This window comes from Hydractinia symbiolongicarpus, chromosome 6 (genome assembly GCF_029227915.1).
Source record: "Hydractinia symbiolongicarpus strain clone_291-10 chromosome 6, HSymV2.1, whole genome shotgun sequence".
Taxonomy (NCBI): domain Eukaryota; kingdom Metazoa; phylum Cnidaria; class Hydrozoa; order Anthoathecata; family Hydractiniidae; genus Hydractinia; species Hydractinia symbiolongicarpus.
This window is the reverse complement of record NC_079880.1, coordinates 18,417,091-18,433,810: the sequence shown is the minus strand read 5'-3', so window position 1 is coordinate 18,433,810 and position 16,720 is coordinate 18,417,091. Positions and strand designations below refer to the sequence as shown.

The window sequence follows — 16,720 nt, the reverse complement described above, 5'->3', positions numbered from 1 at the left end:
AAATTACAATAACACTTAATGCGTGTCTGTCACGTTTGACGTCACCCTCCTGCACTTTTATTATTTATCATGACTTTTTCTTATATTTTTCAATAATCTTGCAAACAAGAGGGAACATGTATCGTGTTGTGTCTCTGTTTTAACGACACAATTTTAAGGGACCGATTACATTAGCGCCTAATTTTTTAGTGCAGTTATTTATAACTTGACTTTTTTTCCCTCAGAACAAGTAAAGTTTACAAGTTATTGAGAAGAACAAAAAACAAAAAAAAATAAAAAATATACCTGCTTGTCGTGACGAAGAAAGAACTAATTTAAGATGGCTATGGTAGCTACGGATATTAAGGGGATGCTCTCCATCTCCATAAAGTCCAGACACGACAGTTATACTGATCAATACAATCGAATGTTTATGGTGAAAATCTTGTTGGCATGTTCCTTGGTCATGGGTATTAGTTGGTTTCAAGATTCCATCCACTGCATTGTTCCCGGTAAGTGCGACCATGTTTTTTTAATGAGAATAGAGAGCTTTAAACTAATCCAATCGAAGACGTACCTTTTAGCTAGGTTCTAGTATTACATTGTGTCTACCAGGCCTTCTAAAGAGAAAAGTTTCGAAAACCTGGATATATTTCTGATTGCTTGTGATATTATACTCGATAAACTCTTTGCATTTTCAACCATTTAAATTAAATGTAAAAGTCTGCTACCGCATTTTATGCAATAGTGAAAAAAATACTCAAATCTTCTTGTTAGCGCAGTCGATGGGAAACAAGTCTTTAGTCTTTTTACATTCTTTGTGGTCCTATGATATTCCCTTGCGCCTGTTTACTTAGGAACCTTACAATGTGACAAAAATCATAGCAAAACCAACATCTTTTTATACTCCCTGTATGAACCTTGTTTTTGCATCGACCTAAGAAAGTAGCTAAATTTTTCTACGTTATGTTCTCATGTGCAGATTCCCATAAAGTGAGTGGAGATTTTATATCATCGGCGTGCTGGATACAGGGGGTGTACGTTTACAGAGAGTTGATTAATGAGATGGGAAAAGTCGGATACTTTGGTATACCCAAGGATATAAATAATGATGGAATTTATATTGGTAGAGACGCTCACCCTGGGTTGCATCTATGCTCAACTAAAAGAGTAATTGATAAAATCACTGTTGTTAACCCTTATTGTAGACCAATGACAAAGACTTTCTATTTGCAGGTATGTCTATGTATTCTTCTGCTATTTGCAAGTATGTCTATGTATTCTTCTGCTATTTTATTTTGCGCTTGCTTGCTTCTATTCAATCAATAAGCAACAACAGGTATAAAGCAGCTTTTTAACGAGACATTTACTTGTGCGATTTATATTCTTAACTTCTTTAAGAGGGGAAAATTTGGGGTGGTTTTTATTTGGAGAATGGAATTTTAATTTTAGCGGGCATTTTAATTCTACATACCTCGGCAAGATTTTACAAATTCACACCACAACAAAATTTTTCTGCTCTGCAGGTTGATTGTTTTTCTATGCTGCATTGCGCGTTACATTCTTCCCAATGTTTTCTGTGTTTCAAATTAATTTGGCCAATGCCTTTTTAATGCACAGTAAAAACATTTTTACAGTAAAACGATTTTCACGTACAAAAACCTAAAGCTTATTTTTCTAATTTCTTCTTTAGTACCAATGGATGCCGTTCTTTGTAGCCTCTTTGTCAATCTTGTTTTACCTGCCCTACATCGCATTCAGAACGGCTAACAGCGATCTAATAAGTTTGAAAAACAACCTAAAAAGCGAGGAAAAATCCGATGCCGGCAAAATAGCAAAGCATTACTTCAATCATCGTACAAATCCACCCCGCACAATGATTTTGCGAGTCATCTTTAACATTTTAATCAAAATTTTGTACTTGGTTGCCAACTTGGTTGCTTTGCTTGGTCTGGACAGCTTACTGAACGGACAGTATGTCGGCTTTGGTAGCAAATGGGTAGCGTGGAATCGATTAAATAACACAATGGCTTATGATTACATGGGTATGAGAGACCATCCTAAACCAGGTAATTAAACTCACACCCTTTTCTCAAACTTTTTTGACACCGGTCTTCAACACCGTTGTTCGTGAAGTATCTGCTCTTTCTGAGCACATTAATAGGGATAATAGGATTAGCCTGACCAGTCCAATCACTTCGTTAACAACAAGGTATGCGTTTGTTTTAGGGAACTCTCTTCTACCGCCTTTTGGTTACTGCGAGGTACACGAAGTATCAAAAGAGTTAGTGCAATCCAAAGCAAATTTACACAAAGTTATCTGCGAGCTCTCACAGAATATTCTGTACCAATACTGCTTGATCGTGTTGTGGTTCGCCCTCATTTTCGGAATTGTCATCTCTGTGATCGGAATCGTTCTTTTAATTGTTCATTATGTAATCGGAATTTTTGGAATAAGGTTGGTATTTTTTTTCTATGAAGCTGATATCGTATTGCCTATAATAACAACTGCATCTTGAGAAGCGGCGTTTATTTGAAAAAAGACCGAACTAGAAATAAAAAATAGTTGATACTGGTTTTCCTTGTTCTTATCAACAAATTCTTCCACAACTAAAGGATGAAAATGAATAATGCTTTTTGTAAAACATAAACAAATCTTTTGTTACGTTTTTAAAAGAAACGTTGTTTAAAGTCTTTTTTTTATCTCATTTTTTCAATTTGTAATAAACGTTAAGTTATACGCCTGACTCTCTTTTGTAGTTCTTTACTGTTAGAAAACTGAATTTTGGCTGTTTTGAATTACGTCAATAAATATTCCCAACAATTTTTGCTGACTTAGCATTGTTTTTTGCCATATGCACTTTACCTAAACTTTAAACTTTCACCTAGCCTTGAATTTCAGTGTTGTTTCGAATTCTAGAAAGCGAGGTCAAACCGGCAAGAAATTGTACAAAGCCTTAACATTCCGTGAGCTGGAATACCTGGAGTTCATTCGCAAGAGAGATGTGATGTTGTACGGAGAAGTGATGGAGAAACTAAGAGAAGACATCCTGGGTCCAAATGCACCACTTGACGACGAATTCCCACCCCGCAACAGCGGTGGAGAAAGTGCACCGCTCTATCCACATTTGTCGGAAAAAGATAAATATGACCATAAAGGGCCTGGGTACAATCTTTAAAAAAAGGTTCTACTGTGATGGATACCTGCTAACCTAATTGGCTGGATAAGCTTTTTGTAATTAGTTTGTAGTCCCCATTCCTCCCTTTCTTCAAAAATTCACAGACCAAAAGCATAGTGTTTTATCATTGGATCTACCTAGTTCTGTATTTTATACCAAACATTTGCTACAATATTTGTAAGAGCAGGTATTTTTTGTATATATGCATTTGGGGTGTGTTTACACCGGATTAAACTTTTATGACAATGAAAACACAACTTTAGGTCAAACTTTATATCGAGTTTATAGTATTCATTTAAAATATATTTTATGTGACTTTCGAAATTGCAGCTTGTGTCGTGTTTTTACAACTTTTTTTTAATCATAACAATTTTTGTTTCTTTACTCTCCTACCTGGAGGCTTTAGAAGCGTTCCTAAGCTTGTGGCAAGCAATTTTTAGTTTCAATGATTTTTAGGTAAAGATTATTTGTTTTAGAAGTTATATCAGGCTGCTTTAACTATGTTCCATTTTCTGTAATTTTCTATGTTATAAAAATATTATGTTTCATAAACTGATAGAGTCCTGTATCAGTTTTCTTTTACTACCGGGGCGCGTTGTGCATATCTCCATTATATTACACGCTCGAGTTTTGTAATAGTGTCTGTTTGTCTGTTATTACTGATTAGCGAATTATGACGACAGAAAGAAAAAAATATGCATTTTTTTGAATGATTACATATAATTACAAATAATTTCATAACGACGTTGTTACAAAAAACAAACAAACCGGGAACCTTTTTGAATTTAATTTATGCTGGATGTAATAGTGCAAAAACGAGACGTCTGCGACCACGCGTTCGGAAAAAGAAGCCATTTTAAAACGTACGGTGAAAAAAAAAATGAGGTGTGTGTTAATTCATTATATTTTCTTTTTGGAAAATTAACATCTCACGAAAATAACACTATGAAAAAAGTCTTTCATCAAGCATTCAGAAACAAAAAAAAAATTAAAAAAATGTAAAAGTATTGATAATTTATAAGGGTTTTTCTGAGACTACTCATCAAGTGAGTTTTTTCCTTTACAGTAACCTTAATGTGCAGATATTAAAGCTGTCAAGATTTAGGTCTTTTCTTTAGAAGTCCCCTTATAGCTTATATTCTTTTTGGTGTATATATAGACGGAAAAAGAATACTATACATGACTATACATGACGGAGATTAATACGAGGGCCTCGCACTTTTCAATGGAATATGCTGCGCATTTTTTTTGTTTTTGTTTTTACAAATTTCAAGGTTAGTCAGCAATTTTCTTAGCTTTTAAAAAAGCAACAGTGGAATGGGAACAGATTAAGTAAAAGGGGAAGGTTTTGAGTGTGTCTATCTTGTGGCCTGCATTTCTCTTCTACAGTGGTCAATATATGCTGGGTTTTGTCAATATGTATTGGGTGTAGTATAGTTAGAGAGACCTTACGGAAGACTTTCTTAGATTAAAACAAGAGATCAAAATAAGACAAAGATAACAGTCTTCTTGCTAAACCTGGGCACGAGGTTGTCTTCTTGCTCATTTATTATTATTACCGTATTAGCGTCATCAATTCCTTGTGTATTCATCATCTGTGACAAGCGTAATGGTATCGTTGTTGCGCTATATAACACTGGGTAATTTTTGACTCGGTTACGTTGTGTTGCTAATTTATGTTGCTACTTAAATGAGTTTTATAATGTTTAATTTTGGACGCATTACCCTATTTAATTTTTAAACAAATCTAATTTCACAACGTCAAAGACAAAGTTAACACGCATGTGGAATTTTTTTTACGTCGTCATTTTCCGCTTATTGGATGAGAAAGACAAACAGGATCCGTGGGGAGAAAAATTTATCACCCTCCCTTACACCTCTATTAACTAAATGGTCTAAGTAAAATCAATGTGATTAAATTAAGGTCATATTGATAATGTCCAAACCTAGGAGTTTACCTACGTCGTATTTTCCGAATGCGATAAAAATCCTGCGAACGAGATTGTCTTAATAGGGTATCAATCAGGAAGATTAGGAATGTCATCAAAGCTCAACAAAAAGATTGCCGAGTGAAGCAATTTCACAGAAACGACTAATTTCACCAACAGATGAAACCCACTGTGTCTGCTTTTTCTACTATGTCTGCAATGCGTTGAGACAGAATACAGCGTTTAATCTATTGAAGGTTTTTTTTCTGAACGCCCCTAAATAAACGCCCTATTTCTATTTAACGTTACGCTTAAACATTAAAGGAGAAGTTAACGGAAACGAAGTTTAATTTAAACGTAAAACAAAACGCACACTTAATTTTTAACGTGTATTTATTTTAGTTTTATTATTCGAGTTATGTTCCAGATAAAGGTACGTGAAATCATGTTTACGTTTCTCTATCTCAACATCGATACATTACGCCCGTCTTATTGTGCTTTACTTACGCCTTAAATATATTTGCTACAAGAATGAATCCATTTGCGAACATAACAAACTCGACGTGGAAGAGACTGTTCAAAAATATATTGCATCAAATAGTTAAGTTTCTGCATACGTTCACATGCATCGGCTCAATACAATGTCTTTTCTTCGCAGAAGATAGAGGTTTGGAAAATAAAATTGCAACGCACAAAAATAAGTCGTTTTTTTCAGAAAAGAACAGAAATCTGACAATAATCTGAGGAAAGAGTGAGCGGAGAGGGTGTTCTATTTGACTTCCACTGCGTTTAAAACGCAACGCAAAAAACCGTGGTACAACAAATTTCGATAACGCGCCTTTTTCACCAAAACTAGTGTTCTTGATGGCGCCCTTTTGTACGACACTTTCTGGAATCCAAGCTTCGTTCTTATCCAGCGTGTTAGGTATGCCTTGTCTTAATGTGGATCATAGCGAAGCTCATTTCCTCATTAAATAGTCAAATATAAGGTACGGTGGAGGATGTATAGGATTTCCCCACTATACATCCAAAATTTAAATTTTCGTCAATTTTTTTGGACTGGGTTGCCCAGTAATTTATCTGGTTGTTTTTCTGTAAATTTTCTGATTCAGCGAGACAACACGGCGATGCAGTGCTTTTGTTTTTTTACAAGATGGCCGAGCGGGGACTTTCAGTTGAGATCAAGCCAGCCTAGAGTTTCAGCCACATGATTCACAGGTCACTTTTACTAATATCACGTCATCTTTCTTTACATAGGCAGCGTCTTAAACGGAACTTGTGTTGATGCTAGCTTATCGCTGTGATCGCAATGGACGGAATAGGTATTTTTAAGAAAACTAAGAAACGGTAATAATAGCTAGTATATCGCTGTTTTTTACATGTAATGAACCCCTTCTTTGCGTCACTTACACCTAAAGCTAGCTATTATTAACCTCGTCCTCAGGGCATCTTGTATCTTTTCTGACCTCGGGACGGCGATACGAGCATTGCCCTGGAAGAGGCCTCGTCACGTGACCCTCCAATACACAGTTTTTCTGTGTGTAATATTTAATGAGATTTGTCTCATTTAATCAAAGTTTTATATATAACCTTGCAGAGCTAAGTGAGCTCGGCGTTTTACGTTACATATACGTACGGCGAGATTGTTTTGATTCCTCTCATACGCAGCACAAACTACTCGCATATTGCCTTTGATTGTTTTCTAAATGTATAAATATACAATCATGTTATTTAGGCTGCTGTTTACTTGAAGAAATTCAAGCAATTTAGTTATGTGTATTTTACTGAATTAGCAAGCACTGGGTTGCAAAACTTGTAGCTAGGGGAAACTTGGGATTTGGTAAATGATTTGCCCACCTGACCATAGCACTTTGTTGCTTCTCTAAAAGTAGGCATACTAAAAGTAGGCAGAAATTTAACTTCATATTAACATTTACATTTTTTATTCATTTTGGCTGAACTTTAGAATTCTCATTTACTGTAAGTTCATATCTGTGTCTTCATTACTGCTTTATATGATACCACGATTTTGCTGTACGAATCTCAAAGTTGCTTTTTTATTAATTTTTTGCGCAAAATATATTTGAACAATAGTTAACTGAAACTGAATTCGTATATGGTGGATTCACTGCGTGGGTAAAAAAGGCTTCAAAAAAGTATTTTCTTTAGAAGTCTTTTTTGCTTTTACATTTTGTGGTCTTAACATTTCCAAAAAGCCACCCATTACTGATAAATTCTGCTTTTTCTTTTCCTAATGACATGTTTTTAAAACGCATTACAGCTTTTTTGTTTTTAACTCAACAAGCTCACATTTTATTGCACACACAGATATACAAAAACAAGGTTTTTTTGTTTAAAACTTAAAAATTTTATCAAAAGCATTGTGTCCACATATGATCTGCTTTATCGATTCAATGTATCACTTTACAAAAATTGGTATACGATTTTACCAACAGCAAAGTATTGCTACCTTAAAAGAAAAAAAAGTTTGGGGAATAATTTTTTGAGGAAATTTTTTGGGGATTTTGGACCAAAATTAGTTTCATAAAATCGCACTTTTTAGAGCTCATCAGAATTTTGCTGCTGTTCAAAAAACGATTCTTAATTGATATATACATCTATTTATTGCTTGGAAAATAGTTAAAATGCCAAACTAGCTAACCGTGAAGATTAATTCAGTATTCTTATAAGAGCATCCAATGACAAAAATATTTCAGCAAAAAGATATTCTTTGCAACTAAATTTTTCGTTTACTGGCATAATTTAAGGTTAAATCTTAACTAAGGTTAGAATAGCTTTAAAAATTTTCTGAACCTGTATCTTAGTTAAAGTTGATATGCTGTCAAAAAACGGCTTATCGGCGTCTCTGAAAAGGGCTAAATTCTGAAACTCAGAAAGTATGATGATAATAAAACTATTTTTTGGCTCAATTTCATGAAACCAATATTTAAATTTTTACTGAAGTTATGGGACGCTATACTATATACTAGGTTTAGTCTTTTGTTATTTTTTTATGTTCACTGCTTTGTAATTAGTATTAAAAGTCTTGAGATAATATATCAGAGTGGTGAGCTGTTCAATATCTACCACTATCTTCAGTACATCTTGGATTTAACCATATGCCAGATTGAGCGCTCAATCAAAGTGTGACTAACAATTTGAAATGCGCAGTCAATGATAAAATGGCTCTGACGGTTAACTTACTGGCTTTCTATATTTTTTATGGTAACCAAAGCATATAAAGTTATAAAACATGCCCACTAATAACAGCCTGATATAATTTAAAACGTAATGATACATATATTTTGTAAAAAAAACATTTTCCACATTTTGTGCAAAATTGTTTTGTGTTCGTATCGCCGTCCCGGGGTCAGAAAAGATACAAGATACATCAACTTTCAGAAAAACAGAAAAATAAAAATGATCTGGAAGTCTCAATAATTTCTACATTGGGAAAAAAATTTCCTGATATACAAATAATTTATGTTTCTGTAACTTGACCCGCAGTGGTGTAAAAACATTAGAGTATATATATGTTTGGCCACACAACTAAGATTCTAAAGGAAATTTCTCCCCAGGGGGTTTTTTAGTTTTGTTGAAAATACATCTTTTGCAGACGTAAAATGGTACTTCAAGCAGTTTAGAAACAATCTAAATAATTTATGAACAGTTGCCAGCAACGTCCGACTAACCTGGTTCGTTATTTCACCGGTACCAGCACGATATCAAAAAAATTATTCTGCCGGCAGTAAACTTTTTCACCAAAAGCCTTTGGCACAATACATCATTTACAGTGGTGGCCGTTGAGTTGATCACAGAGAAACTAGAAAAAGATAGATATTGCAGGTTTCAGCTTGCTTACTTTTTTGCTTCTTGCACATAAAGAATCACTTGGTGGATTAGCTAATATTTATAAACGCTTCTAAGAAAACACATAAGGTCAGAAAGTATGAACTAAGTCTGGTTACTCAGGTTCGATAGTGTTTTTTTCTTTTTATCCTCAGCTGAAACATATATCTTGTAATATTAAATTGTGAGACCCAGGTATCTATTATATTATTTCAGCCTATCTACTGTGTCTATATATTCTGGTTATTTAGCAAAGCCTGTGCAGTTTTTGTAATGCAGTTTTTGTTGTGCAGTTTTTTTTGTGCGGTTTTTATTGTGCGGTTATTGTTGTGCGGTTTTTGTTGTGCGATATTTGTTGTACGGTTTTTGTTGTGCAGTTTCCAACGCTAAGAAACTTGACACACGTAGTTTTCAAAAAGGATATTTTTTTTGATCTGGCGCCGAAAGAAAGCAGTTTATAATCGACGGAAACCGAAAATTAGCCGTTTTCGAGATTTTCGCGCTCTATACGGTATCGGTCGTTGAAGGTTCTTTAAGAACGCAGTAAAGTATAATGTAAGTAAACTTACTTTCCGTGTGATTTTTTAGATTGGGCTTCCAACTCTAAAGAGCTTGAAATATATAGTTTTCACAAATAGTATCTTTTTAATCAGTCTCCGAAAAAAAGCAGTTTAATCGACGGAAATCGAAAATCATCCGTTTTCGCGGTTTCCGCTCTTTCTACGACATAGTTAACAGAACATTTGTATTCATTTCCTATGGATGTTTGTGTAAAACTTCTGGGGTCTAATGATAAGATTCTTACAGTGAAAATCTGTAAAAGATCCAGGTTCATTTACTTGCAGAAGTTTATAGGATAGAGTCACATACTATTTTAATATTACTCTTGCCACGTCAAGTCCAAGTGTACCAATTCAAAAACAAAAGTAAAGTCTCTCTGAATGTAACGATCAATGCTTTCTTTAGCATGCCACTTTGGTTTATGCAGGAATAATCTGCACAAATGTATTACAGCATTAATGTAGAGTAGAAATAACTCTAAGTATAGGGTTAAGGTGTGTCAGAAACAGAAAAAAGCAAAAATATTGAGTCCTAACTTCCAAGAAAATTTTGTTCTTTTAGTGTAAGTGTTAAAACCGCTTCGGCATCTTGTTTTTTTTTAACATTATGTGTTTGGTGCGGGGTAACCGTTCACCAGAGAAATAACTGCTGATGTATAAGAGAACTTAATCTTTTTTCATTAAGGGGGGATTATCAAACCGTTTCTTTAGCCTGTCAATCACCTCGCCATATAAAAGTTGATCCTTGTTACGCATGAATTCTAAGTATTCAATTTCTCTGTATGACAAGTCATCAAATGCAATTGGTGGGTGTGTTAAGATTAGAAAGAGGGAACAAAACCCTTAAGTCCTTAAGTTAAGGAAGGATTGGGAGTTAGGATCAAATCAATGAGAAAGGGGGGGGGGGGTACTGGGGACTTAAAGATACTTGCCTAATTCCAACAAGTCCAATGACATAATTTATCAGAAGGTTAACGAGACCAATAATTGAGACAACAATCCCAGTGATCATAGCGAACCACAATAACATAAAGACGTATTGATACAAGATATGTTGAGACATTTCACACAAAACTACATGTACGTTATTGTGAGTTTCAACAACGTGTTTTGCTGAGGTATACACTTCACACAATCCAAAAGGTGGAAGAAACTGGTTCCCTAAAAAGGATACAAAATGCAGTATAAACCATTTGATTAAATAGGCATTTAGGATTTTAAATAAAAAATATGAGACGAGAAATTTTCTTTCGTGTAAACGTGGATTGAAACATTAGACAACAAAATAACAAACGTCAGTAAGTAGTGAATTACCTGGTTTGGGAAATCCTCTTTTTCCCATATAATTAAATGCTAGTGTGTTATTACTTTTGCCCCATTGAATCCATTCGCTTCCGTATTTTCTAAACTTTCCATGAAAAATTGAGTCAGTACATAAAAAAGAAACGAGGTTGACAGCGATGTAGGCAACTTTAACACCTATATTTGCAATCTGTTTAGCTGTCAGCATCTTACTGCATTTTCCTCGTTGCTTGCGATCTTTAAAGTAATACTTGACAATACCATTAATATCTGTTTCATTCTTCTTAATAGCTTCACGCAAGTTGATTAGATCATGATTGACCGTCTTTGAAATCATGTATGGCAGGTAGTACAACAATGCCAATGCACAGATGAAGAATGGCATGTACTGGTACTATAGGAAAATATAAAAATTCGTTGAAAACATTTTTATAAAAACTTGAAGGAGAAAAAAAGAAGTAGAAAAACTTTACCTGAAGAAAGAAGGATTTTGTCATAGGAATACATTTTAAATTGGAATTAATAAGTTGGTTTGGCTTTTTAGCATCACACAAATATTTTCCATCTATAACTCCATTGTCTGACACATCTTTTGGTACACCATAGTACACTACCAGCTCAATCTTTTCCTTTAGTTCTCTGTACACATAAATACCTTGAACCCAACATGTTGTGGAAACAAAACTATAAAAATCTTCTGAACTAGATTGACTGTCTGTAAAAAAAGGAAAGAGATATACCGAACATATAAGCGAATGGAACAAGCAAAAAAAGTATACTTACCTGGCACGAACGAATGAACGAACAAACAAACAAACAAACAAACAGTCGAACAAATCAATTAATAATATTTACCTGGCACGACACAATTAAATTTATCTTTATACCAACTGATACCAAACACAATAGTACAAGCCAGTAGAATTTTCACCATGAAGATGCGATTATATTGATCGGAATAACTATCATGGCGTGGTTTTATTTTGATCTTAAATAGATCTTTAATCTCTGTCGCTGCCACTGACATCCTGACTTCTTCGTACTGTAATTTAAGTACAATATTTTCCCAGCATGTAGCATGAAAACGAAATAATTTTGTATTTACTTGTTTTATAATATGCATATTTGTACGAAATTACTCGCGATTACTCGCTTTATTTACATTTTGTTATTTATTTAGCTCTGCTCTTCCACAAATCACAAAAGGCTTGAAAAGTCGCAGTTTCGTATAATTCAGGAGGTCAGTGTTATCTTTTAAAAAAATGCAAAGAAAGTATAAAATGACACTGATTATTAGAATAAACGGTCTTTTATTATTATACCGAATATTTATACAGGATATAGCCACTTCAGTGTTGGAAACACTGTTATTAATGTGAGTCCTGTGTCCTGACTGTAAACATTAAGTATACACCGGCATTGCCTACCCAATTTTCCTCACATGGCATGGGTTGACCCATAGCTGTGGTAAAGGCACTTACTAAACATGCCCACACTGTTAACTGAACCACAGACCTTGTGATTACGAAGCGAACTCCATAATCACAAGGCCACGCACCACAAATCTGCATCTGCACAATATTAAAAACATTTGTTTCGATATCCTTTACAAGGACCCTAATGTAGCTTTCAAACTCTTTTTCACCATACTTTGATCGTAATTATGCAGCAAGCATTTTTTAAACGAAACAAGAAGCCCTGCGGCTTTAAGATTTCAAGTAGACCTTGAAAACGGAGAGTTATGGGGTAAACAAATCACGAGTATCACGATTCTTAACTATCTTTATAACTAACCTGCAATGTTAAAATACAACTCAATAAATAAAAAATAAAAATTTTACATAGCTGTACAAAGTATTCTAAAATAACAGTTAAAACTTTAACTGGATATTTTTAAAAGTGATCTGGAAAGTTCTGGAAATTCCAGCATACAAATCTTGCTATGTAGAAACTTGACGATTCGAATATAATAACTTTTGAACGAGCTCAATTTGAATGATAAAGTAGTTCATTGTTTATTAATTCAGCAATAAATACATATTAGCATTTGAATATTTCAGTATTTAGGCCTTCAAAATTTACTCTCTTGTTGAAATATTTTTGAAAATGTTGATGGTGCATGGTTTTATAACAGCTGATCTAAAAAGGAAAGTACGTTTTAAAAATAAGAAACAAGAATACAATTTAACCATAAACTGCATTAAAACCAGGTTGTTTAAATATTGTCTCTTTTTTATCCTCTCTTTGCCTCTTTGATTTAAAAAGGGAATTTAATACAAAGATACAAATCCATGCGATGTGATGCACAGGTATATTTCGTGAGATTTTTAAAAATCAAGTCATTTCTAAGAAATCTTAGAAAAATATTTTGTGATACTTTGGGTTGATCTCAAGAAAGATTTACAAGCAAATTAGACAAAAGGATAACTGATAATTAGCCAGTAACAGAATAGTTAGCCGTTTCGAATGGCGCCATAGCTTGGTGGTTATAACTGTGGCACTTTGTGCGGGAGAACGGGGTTCGATTCTGCTTGGCGGCAATTCAATATTATGCAGCCATAGCCGCGGACTAAGACTCCCTATCTAAGCTATGACATTTCCTGGAAATAATAGACAGGATTTGTAAGGCTAGCCATATAAAATATAGAGACATTCTATTTATCTAAGCAGAATAATTATATATATGGTGCGTACAGTATAATTAGCCGCTGATAGAGCTACTTATACGATGTATCTTTTTACTTAAATTTACACTTTTCTTCGTTATCAATCTCCCCATAGCCATCTATATTTATATAGATCAACATAAAGTTGTGCTCCAATTAAAACCAAGAAAAAGAACAAGAAACGATTTTGCAAAAAATATATAATTTTACTGTAGCTAGCAGTATTATGTCGTCTATATTATTATCAACAAAACTATTCTGATTTCAAGAAAAACATGGAAAAGACGCAGTTAGCTGTAAAGAACACAAAGAAGGTTTTAACAGCTAATTATACTAGGCGTAGCATCTAATTATCCTGCATCGGCTAACTATATATTGTTAGATACAGGTAATTATCAGTTCACCGACTGCTCAGTGCAAGCAACAATAAACTTTTGTCACGTTTCGACAACTTTTCTGCAAAAAATATAAAAAAAATCCTGTGCGAATATATATATCTTTTTATCTGATAGAAGTAGTCCCACAAAGTGTCATTTGGAAGTTATTTTTAGCCCCCCTTTATCCCATAAAAACAGGAGTTGAGTGTCCAGTCATGGAAGAACTGCGCAAGACAGGATAAAGGTTTTTTGTTGCTTGCTCTTTAAGAAAAAAAAGCACTCTAATCAAAGCACTATTTTGTGTAGCTAGCTCTATAGCTAGCAAGCAAGTAAGTAATGTCAGCACCAAAAATTGAGATAGCTAGCTAGCCAGCACACCTTTCTCACTTAGCTATATATAAAATAATTCTTACCTGATAAAATACACGAATTTAAAAAATAGTGCTTAGCTCCCCATCAATAAAGCTACTACGACCAAACCAAAGAGACCAGCAAGGGGCGACCAACAAAATGTAAGCACTTTTAGTCATGGCCGCACACGGAATGTTCTGTGACCAATCTGAACACTCTCTGTTCAGATTGGTCATTTAATTGACAGAGATTAAAATAAAGCATCTTCATTGGCTTTCGCAAAAAAGGAATTTTCCGAGCGTTTAGCCTGGACAAAAACTTAAGAGCGTGCGGGCTTTGTGCTGTATCTCTCTATCCATCTCCCATCAGGCGATTTTAAAGATTCCGCCCCGCATATCGGCGACGGAAATCAATGGTCATTTCCTCGGCTGGGCTCTTCTTATTAATTGTACCCTGTGTTAATTGGATTTTGAAGGTTACGTTAGTCCTTTAAACACATCATTTTGGTTCTGTCGCTTCAACTTAAATTTCAGTAATGTCGTTGTGAATCAAATCTTAGAAAGCCAGCACAAATTACACAACACAGTAACATTTCGTCAACTACAATGACCAAGGAAAAATGTTGGCATATTACCGTCGCCACAAGTAATAATTTCGGTTATTTCGATATTAGATTTATACAACTTGAACTTGTCAATGGTTACAACCGACTTGGGTTTATTGATTAAATCAAATCTCTTAAGTTGTGCTGATTGTTGCTGACGTCAACAGAACTTTCTTTTTCCTGACTTACACATTTTTTTTCATTTGGCTACGGTAAAGAATCAGCCGAAGTCTGCAGTTCTGTAAAAAAGGTGCTACGAACAAGTCTACACAGAACGTAACATAATCCATGTGTCAGCCAAGGAGCCCATGCACCAAACATGCAGTACAACATAGATCGTGTGGATGTTACATCACAGACACGTTTATATTTGACAATGGCTCCTGGTTCTGCTGCATCAGTCCTGTAAGATTAATATTGTAAAATATAAAAATTTGTAATAAAAACATAACGGTGAGGAAAAAAAAATACGAGCGTTCTAGACGTAAAATTTGTAATTATAAAACTATGCGCGATGTCACCATGCTCCAATTATAAATACCAAAGAATAATGCTTTTACTTTTCTCTTGTGTGGTAGAATCTGCTACTTAATCTTATCGCCGTGTATCTCCTTAATGCATCTCATCCTTAAGTATCTCCACAATAATAATACTATTGTGGCGATATTTTTCATGCAGGTTGCCATGTAATGCAATTAGGAATAATTGGTTAGATTGTTATGGTTTCCAACTATAATTACCTATGATTCAATTTGACAATATTTAATCTACTTTCCAAACGTCAATTGAAAATTGCAAAATATGCATATATTTACATTTTGTATAAGATCATCATCTGCTTATTAGATAAAAATGAAACAGGAAATATAGGCAAGAACATTGTAACTTGTATCATTCTAATGGCTCTCCTTATTCTTGATACATTTTAATATCGACAACAAGCCAACTTCATGTGGTTCCAATTTCTTCGATTAACAAGAACTTTCAAAGAAAGTTTGCTGTTCCCTTTAAAATCAATTAAGAACTCTTAACAACCTCGTTTCCAGGGTCCCTTGCTCTTTCTTACTTTGGGAGAGCGGCCGTCAGCCCGATACTGAATAAAGCAAAACGCCCTGGGAACAAGGTTGAGTTATTAATTTAAACTTGTGTCGATATTTTTAAGAAATTCCTGGTAAATTACGTAATTAGAGAGCTTTACATTGTAGTTAGAGTATTCAAATGTCTTAAAATTCACTAAAACTTTATTTTTCATGCGGTTTCATTACGTTTGGTAGTCAGTAGATAACAAGCGATGGTTTTCCTTACCGCCAACATAAAGTGAGAATTTGGAAGAGTAAGTTAAAGAAGCACAAATATTAGGTGGCAGACGAATATTTTGAGCTTAAATACTTATTGATTGGTTACTTGATATTGTTATTTGCTCACGGGGTCAATATCGGGGAAGCCCTTTCCTTCCTCGGTTTCACTGACCCAAACAAACATAATTAACATATGGACTGTTTCTTACTAAGGTAAGACGTAGCCACGCATGTGAACGAAACGTGTGATATACGTCTCGTAAAACACAGACGTTATTATTAAAATGATTTGAATACATTCTTATTTTACTCTAATAATTATTGTACAGTTTACTAATGCTCATTTCAAGAAAATAAAACGTGCTAGCTAGTAGCTAGCTAGCTATAATAGCTACTGGCAGCAAGTAGTCAGCTAAGGCACATACATGGAAAAATATATTGGGATTTTGATTTTGCGCTTCCCCTTTCTCCAAGTCATTGTTAAGAATGGAATATGCTTAGTTGTTGCTAACACATACACTCTAGCAACATTGACTTTATGGGGATCAAGAATAATAAAAAAAGCCAGATTTACAATGGCTGTTGTGATTATGTAACTGGCACACTCTTTGTCTCTTATCGACTGTA

General features: G+C 34.4%; 2 protein-coding genes across 3 annotated transcripts; one reads left to right on the top strand and one right to left on the bottom strand.

Moving 5' to 3' along the window:
* The first annotated feature begins 222 nt into the window (after positions 1 to 222).
* Positions 223 to 3,726, top strand: LOC130647318 (innexin inx7-like). Its single transcript, XM_057453121.1, has 5 exons — positions 223 to 491; positions 962 to 1,215; positions 1,673 to 2,048; positions 2,209 to 2,437; positions 2,900 to 3,726. Exons 1-5 carry the CDS (start codon positions 320 to 322, stop codon positions 3,156 to 3,158), a joined length of 1,290 nt encoding a protein of 429 aa, XP_057309104.1. The 5' UTR covers positions 223 to 319; the 3' UTR covers positions 3,159 to 3,726.
* Positions 3,727 to 5,284: 1,558 nt separating this feature from the next.
* Positions 5,285 to 15,476, bottom strand: LOC130647319 (innexin inx3-like). Of its 2 annotated transcripts, XR_008982846.1 has the most exons (6): positions 14,254 to 15,476; positions 11,653 to 12,936; positions 11,271 to 11,512; positions 10,810 to 11,191; positions 8,779 to 10,656; positions 5,285 to 6,788 (listed from the first exon to the last, which is right to left on the bottom strand). XR_008982846.1 is itself a non-coding variant. In XM_057453122.1 (5 exons), the coding sequence occupies exons 2-5, from the start codon at positions 11,918 to 11,920 to the stop codon at positions 10,376 to 10,378; spliced, it is 1,173 nt and encodes a 390-aa protein (XP_057309105.1). In that variant the 5' UTR covers positions 11,921 to 12,936; positions 14,254 to 15,476; the 3' UTR covers positions 7,925 to 10,375. The 2 variants fall into 2 exon arrangements, 1 of the variants encoding a protein (XP_057309105.1); XM_057453122.1 differs by lacking the exon at positions 5,285 to 6,788 and having other exon boundaries at positions 7,925 to 10,656.
* Positions 15,477 to 16,720: the final 1,244 nt, after the last annotated feature.

What these genes read in the sequence shown, in the direction of transcription:
- LOC130647318 (XM_057453121.1), top strand. Translation starts at nt 320, where the DNA reads ATGGCTATGGTAGCTACGGATATTAAGGGGATGCTCTCCATCTCCATA. An exon ending in CAAAGACTTTCTATTTGCAG is followed by an intron (nt 1,216 to 1,672) that starts GTATGTCTATGT and finishes TTTCTTCTTTAG; the next exon opens with TACCAATGGATGCCGTTCTT. An exon ending in ATCGGAATTTTTGGAATAAG is followed by an intron (nt 2,438 to 2,899) that starts GTTGGTATTTTT and finishes TTCGAATTCTAG; the next exon opens with AAAGCGAGGTCAAACCGGCA.
- LOC130647319 (XM_057453122.1), bottom strand. Translation starts at nt 11,920, where the DNA reads ATGCATATTATAAAACAAGTAAATACAAAATTATTTCGTTTTCATGCT. An exon ending in ATTTAATTGTGTCGTGCCAG is followed by an intron (nt 11,513 to 11,652) that starts GTAAATATTATT and finishes CTTTTTTTACAG; the next exon opens with ACAGTCAATCTAGTTCAGAA. An exon ending in CAAAATCCTTCTTTCTTCAG is followed by an intron (nt 11,192 to 11,270) that starts GTAAAGTTTTTC and finishes ATTTTCCTATAG; the next exon opens with TACCAGTACATGCCATTCTT.